Raw genomic sequence first — 13,013 nt, forward strand, 5'->3', positions numbered from 1 at the left:
TAATCAATTTCTTGCAAAAATTCTTCTGGCGGCTTTGGCAGAACGGATAAAAGATGTACTAATTGAGACAGGCTCAGCGACAGTGATTTTCTCTATAGGGGATAAATATCTCATATTCCATATTCTTAAAATGTTTTTCAATTTTTTTTTCTTCAATTTTGAAGGAATATTTAATTCAAATATATCATTAAGATTAATAGAAAATATATCCCTCTATAGGGGTCCATTGGAATATCTAAGTCCAGAAAAAAGATATGTCGGGAGGGTGGGCTTTGTAATACCCAAGAGCTACTATTTCCGATTTGATCAGGTTGATGGATAGTCCTGAAAACTTTAAATTGGTCCAAGATATATACATACTAATTTTAAGCGACGCGACGTCGTTTAAATAAAACGTTATGTCATCAGCATGTATTAACAGAGCTGCCAACCTCCAGAACAGAAAATCAGTAATCACAAGGCTTAAAATCAGTAATTTTGGGTATAAATCAGTAATTTTCTATGCGGCGCTATGACTCTAATAAAAACGGCACGCCAACATTGCACAGACACATGATTATCTGAAATTTTTGGTGATTTTACTCACACAAAGTTGTTAAATAATGAGTTTCATATCATCACAACACAGTCTTCCAGGAAAAATGGGGGGGGGGGGGGGAATATATATTTAAAAAAAAAAAAAAAAAAAAAAATTTAAAATCCGTAATTTTAAACAACATTCCGTAATGGGCGTTAATTTCCGTACCAATTACGGGAAATCCGTACTAGTTGGCAGCTCTGTATTAAGCTTAATTTCTGCACCGTTTACTCTGATGCCTTTAACATATCTCTCCTAATTCCTTATCCATATACACATTATTTCATTACAAATTATATACAGAAGGGGCTTAAAGGGCAACCTTGTCTGTTTTTTAAATCTACACATACTTGGGATGGAATGTCCAATCTTTTTTGGTATAAAGAAATATTTTATTTGGCAGTTGTGTAGCATGGGTTAAGTCATTGAGGGATGACTTTGGGCAATGTTGGGCACCGAATTTACAAGATGGATATAACGATAAGGCCGTGGAGTTGCGGGAGGGGACTATATCATCCTTCTTCACATTCTCTTCCTCTCTCATTCTTCTGTTCTTTCTTTTTCATCATTTTTTAAGGGGGCGGGGGGATCGTGGGGTCCCCTCATCTGTTCAGTTCTTCACTCCGTGTTGAAAAAAAAATGTTTTGATGTTTTGTATGACTATTTCGTCATAGTAAACAAGGAAAAAAGAAAAAGAAAGAAAATAGAAGCAAAAAAAAAAAAAAAAAAAATTGTAATGATGAGAGCTGTACAAATTTGCATGTGAGATAAATTATACATCTAGTTTTATTGTTTGGGTTAGTCTGTACACAGCTTATAACCTGACAAACATTGCAATTTGCAAATAAGAGTGAAATAGTTTTATTTATTGTAATCCGATGCTTGATTTCGGCTTGATGAAGCAATGTAGGAATCGGAAAAACAGTGTTTTTACAAGATATACATGTATGTATCAAAGTTTGTTCGATCTCATCTATGATAGAAAGTTTAAAAAAAGTCAAAAATATTGGAAAGAAATCAATAGAGAAAATGCAAGATAAAGTGAAAAGAAAAAAAAGGACATATAACGTAAATAGAGATGGGCAGAAATAGAGAAAAAGAGAAAGAGAAAAAAAGAGCAATTGAAACTGCTTTTAAAATCAATTAACATCCAAAGTACATTGTCAAGTTAAAAGCATTGCGCCCTCAAAGATCAAGTCGTCCATGCCGAGATTTGTTTAAACCCATTTAATTAAAGAGCAACTTGAGTGAAAATTATGCTAAAATACATTGTATCTAACAATAAAAGTGTTGTTTTGTTTCTTTTCACGTGACTCGCTTTGATACGGATGTTAACTTCATAAAAACTGCATTTAATTTCAACTACGTAATGAGAATCTTTCATGAATCATCCAACAAGAACGAAGTGTCGATTGGTAATTTGTCTTGCGGATTGACATAATTTGTTGCTGTTCCGACATTTTAAACTCTTTGATTTTTTAATTCAAAAGAAGTGACGCACAAAAAGTCATAAATGTATGATATCGAATCTCATTATTCATCCTGATTTAATTAAGATCGAATTATATGCACACAAAGACCTATCTGTTGGTACACGAAAAACAAAAAACTATTGGCAATTCACGCACCGGGTTATCATATTCATTAAAAGGGAATACGAATCTTAAAATCTTAAAAGGGGAAAAAGATCAGCAAACATCTACTACCTTTTAATATGAAGACATAGGTATCAAAAAAATAAATGAAAATAAAAGCTAATCATACTAAATATATTTGTTCTTGCACGCCGTCGGGTATATTTATGTTTTGTCCAATCTTCCTGTTAACATTACGGAATCATCGAGTTCGAGAGCAGAACTTATACCGCAAGGAATTTGAATATGTTAAATTGCATTCATTTTTATTTACTCACATTAAAATTATCATTATTATTATTATGCAAAGTTCTTTCAAAGTAAATCAAATTGTATTTGTTGACAAGCTGACAAATGGGATTACGAGGTCTTGAAAACGTTAAAAATTATCACTGGCATAGTGGCCTAAAGAACAAACATCAATTTCGTCACCCTCCCGATCGTCATCAAGGTCTTCGTCATATTTTGGCGGGATCCGAACCTGCTCCGCGAAGTTTGATGTCACTTGGCTGGTTTGCATCACAGGCAAAAGCGAGTCCGCAAGGCTCTGGAAGGAAGGTACTCCTGCGTACTTGGAAGGGTTGGTGTATGGAGACGGATAGCTAAAGACGGGAGAGCTCTGAGTGGGCAACGTCGGAGAGGGGTAGTTGAAGGAAGGGAGAGAAGAAGTAAAGAATCCAGGAGAAGGAATATCACTTGTCGGCAGGGTCGTGTTTGCCAGGAGGCTTAAGCTGAATGGTGAGAAAGTAGGAGATGGGTCGATTGGAGATCGGATGTCGGTGAAGCTACTCTCATTCGTCTGTAGAGACGGGATGGTGATTCTAAGAGGAAAAGGACGACGAGATTTATAGGACGGTTCAGGAGAGTGATCCGACGAGACAGCTTCTGGGCTTTTTGTCGCGGTTACCGCTTGCGGACTCCAGGAAAAGTCGTCCGAGTGATCTAGGGGCATGTCTTGCGATTGTTCTGATGTTGTGGCTCTTTGTGACCGGAATGCAGGCTCGTCGTCTTGGTAGGGAATGTCATTCTGCGAATAGAAGGGAGGCTCGTCTATTGTGTGAAATGTATACGCAGCTGTTGACGTAACTCTTGGCGATGGATGTCGATCTGTATTGATATAAGATCGCTGCGCCGCCGTCACGACGCTTGGAGGTAACGAGGACATTGGTGTCGCTTGCTCATCGAAAGGTGATACTCTTAACGAACTTGGAAAGGTGGACACTTGGGGATGAAATTGAGCCTGGTCTGGGACGTTACAGTAGCACATGCTTTGTACTGTTTCTCCGGCACGAAAAAAAGTGTTGGGCATGGAACTGATCCGCGGGGCGGCAGTGGAATTCATCTGCGGGTTTGCCGACATGTAACTGTCACGATATGCCGACTCTGTGTCCATCATGGGATTTTGGAAGACCGGTCCCGTCTTGTAATTCGCTGTAACGGAAACTTGGCATCGATACGTTTCATCTACCAGAGATGAATGGAATGATGGTCTTGGACAGTACTGTGACGCTTGTCCCATAACACTATGAGCTGACGAAAGGTTGGCTGAAGTTGCAGTCATTCGGCTAGGAAAATATCCCGATGGTGGGTCCATGGATTCGTAAGACGCGACCATAGAACTTGGTGTTAATGGTCTCACGGTGCGATAAGCACTGAGAGAAACCTGGGGTCGATACATTTCATCGACCTGAGAGGTGTGAAATGATGCTGAGTGATAATGTGGCGCTTGTTCAAAATTTCCTTGGGAGGCCGGCGAGGCTCCAGGGATTCGATCGCTGAGATTTGTAACCCGCGGGTCACTGGATTGGTAGGTCATAATAGGACTTGGCATTATCCGCCTACTCGAGGGATTCGCTGTGAAGACCATCCCCGGTCGATGAGAATCAAGTTTCTGAGCCGACTGGAAGGATGTGGGATAGTACTGCGACGCTTGTCCAAAAACATTCTGAGATGACGACGACGACATTTGTGTCGGCTGTGATAAGTTCGCCTGAGACGAGTCCCACGAAGAATATGGACTGTTGCCGTATCCTGTCAAAGAAAAGAAAAGTTTAAGCAATATTTTGCTTTCATTAAATTTGTATAGATTCCTTCAATTGTGGCCATCATTTCCTTTCGAATAAAATGATTACTGTTTTGATCATTGTCGGCACAATTAATGACGAAGATGGGTAACATTTTCGTGTTCTCGGTTATCAAGTTATGCGAACAATCGAATCAAACCCTTTTTCCCACCATGATTATGGAGAGAGCAAATATATAAGAATATTACTTTACTATCGATTCTTACAATCTAATCATCCCTCAGAAGGATTAAGATCTGAGGAAGAATCAGGATTCAAGGGACGGGGAGGGGAGGCGCAAACTGAGGCCAACTTAAGTACGAATATTAATTGGTAGGAAAGGAAAAAAAATATCAAGCTAATATATATTTTTGAAGTGGAGCTGGAGAGGCTAAGGTTGTTTAGCCTTGTAAAATTATGTAAACGAAATTCCTTAACTGTAATTACACCGTCTCCTCGCAAGAAACATACCGATATTTGTCGAATCTGGCGACGGCTGAACAACGGGATACGCCATCTCATCTGAATTTGGTCCTTCGGAGGTGAGATCAATCACTGGAGGAGGCAGTGGTACATCATGATGAAAGCGTTGGCTCTCCCGTAGCTGTTCAGAGGTGTCCTGGTCTTGCCTGTGCTGTCTCACCTGCTCTCGACTCAGGGCTACCTGCTTGGCCATCACCACTCGCCGCTGACTCACGACGATACATCGAGTACACCGGCAGTAGCGGTACTCGCATAATCTCTTGTGGCCTTTGAGGTCCAGGATGAGCCCGTGGTTGCGGCATCGAGCGCAAGTCGGATGCCGTTTCTTGAGGGGAAGACACCTTTGTAGCTCATCATCTACATGTAGTCCTATCCCATCTTCTTCGTCTAGGAGGGGAAGGGGATAGTAAAAATAACAGATGTACTGAAGGAGAATCCAAACTTTAATAGGACTAGCAGCCATATATAAGTGACTGAATGTTGTCTAAATTGATATAGGCCTATAAAGGCTATATGAAAAAACTTTATCAAATTGTAGCTTGTCACATTGTTAATATAATCCTTAGATATGTCTTTCTACTAGAGTGAGAATGGATGGATACACTAAAGTACTAGACCACTTCCATTTCGTCAGATTTTAAAGAATAATCTAAAATCGTGGAATTTGCCATGTCCTTTTATGTTGTAATGGCAATTCAAAGTGCCATAGTGTCCATTTTCATCTTTCGTACCAAGGAATATACCCCAAAAAAAGTTCATTGTACCACCGCCCTCGCCTCTCCCTGATAATTCTAGACCTGATTTTGTCTGTATAATTGTGATTCAGAAATGTAATTATTATATAAATCACTATTCTATAAGCCTGGGGTTGAAACGGTCAAATATTTCAAACGAATTTCAAAAAAACATGAAACTTGTAACTCTTGAGGTACAACGCCGAGTACTGTTTTTTTTTATGAGGTAACTGTGGAAAACACATGACGAAAACAGTCCATTTAAACTTCACCCCACTTTGGACCCGAAAGTGGGGTGCATTTTGGTGGTAAGCTCACCACAGAGCAAGAGAGAGTTAGAGTCCCTAATCTGCAGTGTAAACAAACTTTGCCAGGACATCGCCAGCCCAACCTTGATAAGTACTGCTTGGAACTCCTCCATGATGTTCTAGTCTTATTCGCAGTCTCATATAGGTTCGGATTATGTCCATTCTCATAGCTACCGGTATACATGGGAGATGCCAGTTTCATCTTCCTTGCTTCACTTTATAAGCATAGTTATATCAGGAACTTCCTGGTTATAATTATGTTCCTTTCAAGTTTCATCATAATTGTCTAGTTCGATATAGTACATGGACACAATTAAATATGATATTGTCTAAAATTGTCAAAAATATCTTAACATCGAAATGATTTCTGGTCATGTTTAACTATTTTAATTGAAGCCTTTTTACTTGATCTAATACTTTCATGATGATGACATAGTCCGCAATAAAATTGACAAACATTATCATCCATACTATATGTCGTAGTTTATAACAATAATTACTCATGAACCTCACACTACAAGGACAACATTCATCCAGATTCTGAGATTGCTCATTCTCACGAAGCTTGGTGTACGCGAAGATATCGGGAAATAAAGCGGTCTGTAATACCAGACACGCAAGTGGGGTATTTCGGTCCCCGTTCACCGAAAAGTGAGATTCTCCATTTGAAAGTCGGGTAAGGTTGACAAATATAGCCTCTGTTAAAGGCGTTACTCCGCCACCAAATCTATTCGCATAGACGAAATAAACTCGAACTTGTTTAGAAAAATGGTGTAGGCCTAGGCCTATAAGAAAAGGCCGGGAAAACATACATTTTGTTGGTTTGACCGTTAAATATTTTTGAGGTATTAAAGCAAGAATAGAATGTTGTAAATATTGTTTTTGTTACATTTATTCCGTGCGTAATCTGAAGGTCTACTCAACTTTCTTTGCCTATTTCTTGCCCCCCCCCCCCCCCAAACGGCAGATCAAGGATTTGAAAATAGGGAGTGGCCGGGGCTCAGACGTCAAATTTGAAATAGGGGGGGGGGGGGTGGTTGTTTAGGCAGACGGCATATTTCTTGGAATTCGTTATAAAGACGGTATTTAAAAAAAATGATGATTCTGGCAAAATAAGAATTGAATTTCATAAAACTTTTATTCGATTTAATATGATCCGTATACGTATAGGATACAATATTTATTTCCCCACAACACATCAAGCCGTGATGATTGAAAGTCCATTGCATGTAACACGAAAGAAACAGAAACTCTCAAATCTACAATCCTTTAGAAAGATAATAATTAGCTGAGTAATCATTTAGGGCATTACAAGACATCGAAGGACTTAATCTATTTTGCAATAGTTGATGCAACCATAATGGAACATTATGCTTCTCGATACTGAGGATATGAAATTTCAGCACAAGAGTATTTGGTTTCAAAATTTTATAGCAGTTCGTTAAAGAAACATTTCGATGCTCACTTTTATAATAAATCTCTATGACAAGCTCATTTTTATCACGACAGTTAAACCTTTTCACTTTTTGATATTAAAGATTGTTGAAGAATTGCCTAATTGACTGCTCGGATGATTTTTTACCTTTCTCCGAAACCTCTTGGTTTTTTACTCATGATTATAGCGCATTATTCTTTTTGTCACTGTATGTATTAATAAGCAAATACATATCTGCACAACGAACGTCTTTATGATTATGATGTCCTCGTTTCGTTGTATGTTATAAATTCAATATCATGACGAGAAGTGCGTCAAAAATATCTTAACATCGAAATGATTTCTGGTCATGTTTAACTATTTTAATTGAAGCCTTTTTACTTGATCTAATACTTTTATGAGGATGACATAGTCCGCAATAAACTTGACAAACATTATCATCCATACTATATGTCGTAGTTTATAACAATAATTACTCATGAACCTCACACTACAAGGACAACATTCATCCAGATTCTGAGATTGCTCATTCTCTCGAAGCTTGGTGTACGCGAAGATATCGGGAAAGAAAGCGGTCTGTAATACCAGACACGCAAGTGGGGTGTTTCGGTCCCCGTTCACCGAAAAGTGAGATTCTCCATTTGAAAGTCGGGTAAGGTCGACAAATATAGCCTCTGTTAAAGGCGTTACTCCGCCACCCAATTCGGAACAGCTTGCCACATGCAGTATCGTGAATGCGCCCGGCACTCTGAGTGGCCGTTTTTCAGTGTATTTTCTTTTAATGTTCTTAAAAATTTGCCGTGTCGTTTGATCAAAGAGATACTGGGCAAGCTTGCCTATTAATGATTTGGTCCAATACATAAGCCATCTAACCTTTATGTTTTAAGGTAATGATTATATTTATGCAGAAAACTAAAATACTTGTGACAGTGCGATTATTTCAAGTCGACCTTTTTAGGTTATCATGCAGCAACATGACCAATCAAAGTTTGGTCCAGTTAACGCTTGTTGGTTGGTGGTTTTTTTAAAAGTTTATTTGTCCAATTAACTTCTTTATCTTCTCAATGTTTCCTTTCCATCTTTCCTTTCCATCTTTCCTCATGTTTTTCACTATTATCACCTTTGTTCTATATACCTTTCGGCTGATATTATTCTTTATTTTTCTCCTTCTTTCAACATCTCTTTTCCAATTTTCATTATATATTTCTTTATTTTCTCCTAATTTTATCTTCTTTAGCCATCTTTCCTTATGCCCTTCTTTATTTTCTCCGTCTTTCTAATTTTCATCTTTCCTTATGTATTCCTCTATTTTCACCTTGTTTTATTCTCTCTATCTTTTCTCATGTATTTCTTTATTTCTAACCTTCATTATCTTCTGTTTCCATCTTTCCCTGTGTATTTCTTTTTAAACCTTCTTTTATCTTCCTTTTCCATCTTTCCTTATGTTATTCTTTATTTTCTCCTAATTTTATCTTTTTTATCTTTCCTTATGTATTCCTCTATTTTCACCTTGTTTTATTCTCTCTATCTTTTCTCATGTATTTCTATTTTTTCTAACCTTCTTTATCTTCTGTTTCCATCTTTCCTTATGTATTTCTTTTTAAACTTTTTATCTTCCTTTTCCATCTTTCCTTATGCTATTCTTTATTTTCTCTTCCTTCTTTCCCTCCATTTTCATCTTTCCTTATTATCACCCTTCTTTCCCTATTTTATCCTCCCTTTATATTTTCCTTCTGCATTTTTCCATTGCCGAGCACATCAATGTTCTCTTCTATAGGTAAAAGAAACTTAAATAGCTAGTACTTGCTAAAAAAAAACAATATGAAGTGAGACTTTAGACACACTGAATCCAGGCCTATTATAAATATAGATGTAGGGTCTGCGATGAGAAGACTATGAATCTGGACTGGATATCAGATACCAGCTGGTAATCCCTTTATCAGTAACTAGGCTATGATTGACCACTGTCTCTCTCCCCATGGACCCTACTGGTAATCCCTTTATCAGTGGTCAGTGCTCCTATCAGATTATGGTAGCACCAGGAAAAGTGGTGAACTGGTGAGCAGAGCTCAAATGAGATGTTTTCCTAATGAAAGAAAAAAACCCACTAATATTATAGTAAGTAATTATCAGGATAGGTGAATTATGGAATATAATTTGAAGGATGACAATATTATTCGGGTTATTAGATGTAATTTCTGCAGCGACTTACAGGCTAATCTACAGTGCGTCCCAGAAAAAAAAAAAAAGAAACCCGAAAAAACGATTATTGTGAGCAAACTATGAACTGTACCAAAATAACTAGAAGTAATATACTTTTAGATAATAAATAAACATTTGGTTGCATTTACATGTATAAAGCATGTACTCTTTACCGAGCAATATGGTTTTTGAAAATGGCATGTCATAATCATTTTGTGCCAGATGATGGTACTTCAGGGAAAACGTTAGTATCACATGAGAATATGCCGTAAAGGAAATGATAATACAAGATTTCCATTGTCTGATGATGTGCATTTGAAAAGGCTGTTAGAAAAAAAAGGAAAAGTAAATAGGGGTGAAAACCCATTTCCGGGATGCCAGGGGTATATCTTTAGATATTCCCCAAATCAATGATTATCCCTCAAGCAATGAAAAGTGCCCCTTTTTCGAATGAAAGGAGTCCCCATTATGAGAGGAAAAAATTGCACATTCTTATTTCTTATAATTATACAATACCTTTCCCATTTTATCAAGATGTAAGATGCCCCTTACTTTAAATTCTTATAAAAAAAATATCACCCGATTTTCCTCTTTGTATTTAAAAAAGTTGCAGTGCTGTAAAATATAAAAATGAAACAAATGCAGACCTATTTCAGTACGAAATGTGACTTTTTTTATATTCAACATCGGCAGTATCTCCCCTATCTTTCATTTTTTGATTGCTATATTACTCTTGTTATTGTTATTGAAAGAAACGCACATGAAAACAAATTATCACTGGGTTTTCAGTTGTTTTTCCATTACATGTAGGTCATGTTCAATAATGTTCGCTTTTGTGATCACAGATCACAACGTATTCATGGCTTTACCAAAATCTGGCCAAACTTGATTTAGAGGTTTTGACGTGCCATTTTCAAAAGAATGTTGCTCGACGAAGCATGTATGGATTAATTTTATCAACGTTTCACTTGAAAGCATATACTTTTACTTTATGAAAGGCAAGGAAACAAAAGTTATGCGGGTCATAATAACTTTTTTTTTTTAATTCTGGGAAAAGGTATATTAACATCTAACTTGGATCGACAGGGATGCCGTTTTGACGCTGATTTAGGAAATGTGATTGTTATCATGATTTATAACTATTCTATATTTAGTCCAATCTTAGTACCTTCTTGTACTACTAGTACTACTAGGACTAGGAGCGAATGGACCTTAATTACTAAAGGTAAGCTTCAGTCTCTGATATCGACGTTTGTTCTGCCGAGACTACGTCTGGCTCCTTTATAATACACTAAAACATTCCCCTTCCCCATATCAGCCACTTATTTCTGTCTATTTAAAGGCGCGAAGTATTGGGCGAATATAAATGAATATTTAACCAATAAAGGACTGTACAATACGACCTCAAATATTATAAATGGCAAATATGTCGACGCGTAATTTGATGCACAATCCAAAATAAACCAGACTTTCAGTTTCAATTTATTTTCTAAATTCTAGAGTAGGTTCTAAAGGAGGCAAATGGACCAGAAATACACGTTTGAAAACTTTGTTGCATTACAATCTGCTTAAATCTCTTTAGTTCCATGAACCCAAATGTGGCGGAATAGAGATGAAGCTAGGCCGGGGGGGGGGGGGGAGGGGGGGGGGGGTACTACTGCCAACATCCCTATTTCCAGACGGTTATATTTTAAACTTAGACCCTAGAAAATAGAACATAAGACATGTCACTTTGTCAGATTTAGATTTTTATTTCTGTCTCGTTGTCCAGACTAACGTAACGACCAAGTCCTAGGCCAGTAAGTTGACGAGACCCCCCCCCCCCCCCCCCCCTCTACAACCAGCCTCTACTGCCCTAGACTTCTAGTCTAGATCCGGCTCTATAAATAATAATCTAGGCCTTTTTACTTTCACTTTTTACTTTTAGTTAACTTGTCTGTGACTAGATCTAGACCGTATGGCTGTGCAACATCATATACCGAGCTGAGTAGTAGACTATATAGTAATAGTAGAGTCTAGACCTTTATTATTATTGTTTTACTATATAGGTCTAGTCTAGTACTGACTAGGCCTAGCCATAGCCTAGCCTGGCCTACCGATCTTCAGTCTAATTTAACGATACGATAGCGAAGCCCGATCTAACAAAAGTTAGATCAAAAAAGTAAACCAGTCTCTCTTTAGGGCCTACTCAGAATGGGTCCAAGTAGATCTAGATATTGGATATCTGGGTCTAGACTGTAAAATAGAAGAAGTTTTAAATTTAAATGTGTCAACTTACTTAGATTGATAATTCAAATCTAACCCTCCTCTTCTTTATATTAACTTGAACTTTGAATCAGTCATTGAATTTTGTACTTAGACCTAGTCTAGAATCTAGATTGAACTTACCGATGCCAGGTCCATTTTTGTTTGCAACATGCAGCATGTTCTCTTAAAATCTCATGCCTCATGGAGAATCTAATCAGAAGGGTAGAATTCTAGAGAAGAGTTAGTCTGAGATCCTTAAACAACTTAGCAGAACCCTTAATTGAAATTAAAAAAATGTTTTCCAATGTTTTTCAAAGATTGAATTCAGTTCGGTTCCTTGTCTCCTTCCATTTATCGTGCAAAAATACAACTGCGTAGGCCTACGCGTACGCGCGCGCGCGCAAACGTCAATTTAGTACGATCTAGATAGCTAGCTGCTATGCGCTTTTTTGTAACATGACGACAACGGGCGAAGAAAAAGTGGGCGTGACAAAAGTGGGCGCGACATAAGTGGGCGCGGTTTAAGTGGGCGTGACAGAAGTTAACTTGACACGTGTTTCTTTGTCTTAATTACGGACTTCCACAACAAGTCTCAATAGCAAGCAAATGAACACACAAACTTTTATTTCGACTTACTGGTTTCTGCAAATTCTTTTGAACACAGGCCAACATTTTCATGAGCATAATTCTTGGCCTTCAATTTCTCGAATATATATTGACGTACAAGGAAATATACAATATAAGCTATATATAAATTCTTAGCAGGGAACTTCGCGTGCCTGAATCGGGCCCTCTGCTATAACTATAAGAAAGATTAACTTTCTCGGACGTGTTAATGGCACTCTAATTTTGAAAGATTTCTGATATCAAGAGACACTTTATTGAGGGAGCCAGGCGCCTTTGAATGCTTTTGCAGATAAATGGCGCTATACAAATGCTGTTCATCATCATCATCATCACTTTGTCCTACCTGAGACGCTCTTTTCATACTTTTGCCTTTTCAAATGTTTATTACATCGATTACATCAGTAGTCCTAAAGTCTAAAGACCGATTGGAAATACCCAGATTGAAATGTTTATGATAATGATAAAGTGTTGAAATATTTTAAACACGTCCGATCATAATATACCAGTTCGCGGTGCACTGTACCAAATGACCCTGATTTATCCATAGATCTTCACAACATGAAGAGGTCCCACTTTGTACAATTTTAAATAATTACTCCTACAGCGATGGAGGTGCTACAATGAAATAGCCTTTGTTTCCCCTTTTCAAAGAACACTTCCACCTGTGTATCATGGAGTGCACGGCCGCTTGTGCATAAATGAA

At 37.6% G+C, this 13,013-nt stretch overlaps 1 protein-coding gene across 2 annotated transcripts; it reads right to left on the reverse strand.

The window, feature by feature from the left end:
• Nucleotides 1-1,335: 1,335 nt before the first annotated feature.
• On the reverse strand, nt 1,336-12,039 carry LOC590379 (flocculation protein FLO11). Of its 2 annotated transcripts, XM_789986.5 has the most exons (3): nt 11,825-12,039; nt 4,746-5,144; nt 1,336-4,242 (listed from the first exon to the last, which is right to left on the reverse strand). In XM_789986.5, exons 1-3 carry the CDS (start codon nt 11,859-11,861, stop codon nt 2,591-2,593), a joined length of 2,088 nt encoding a protein of 695 aa, XP_795079.3. In that variant the 5' UTR covers nt 11,862-12,039; the 3' UTR covers nt 1,336-2,590. The 2 variants fall into 2 exon arrangements, with proteins under 2 accessions (XP_795079.3, XP_030839690.1); XM_030983830.1 differs by lacking the exon at nt 11,825-12,039 and having other exon boundaries at nt 4,746-5,469.
• Nucleotides 12,040-13,013: the final 974 nt, after the last annotated feature.

The sequence above is a fragment of the Strongylocentrotus purpuratus genome, unplaced genomic scaffold (assembly GCF_000002235.5).
Source record: "Strongylocentrotus purpuratus isolate Spur 01 unplaced genomic scaffold, Spur_5.0 spur5_contig_831, whole genome shotgun sequence".
Classification (NCBI taxonomy): Eukaryota; Metazoa; Echinodermata; class Echinoidea; order Camarodonta; family Strongylocentrotidae; genus Strongylocentrotus; species Strongylocentrotus purpuratus.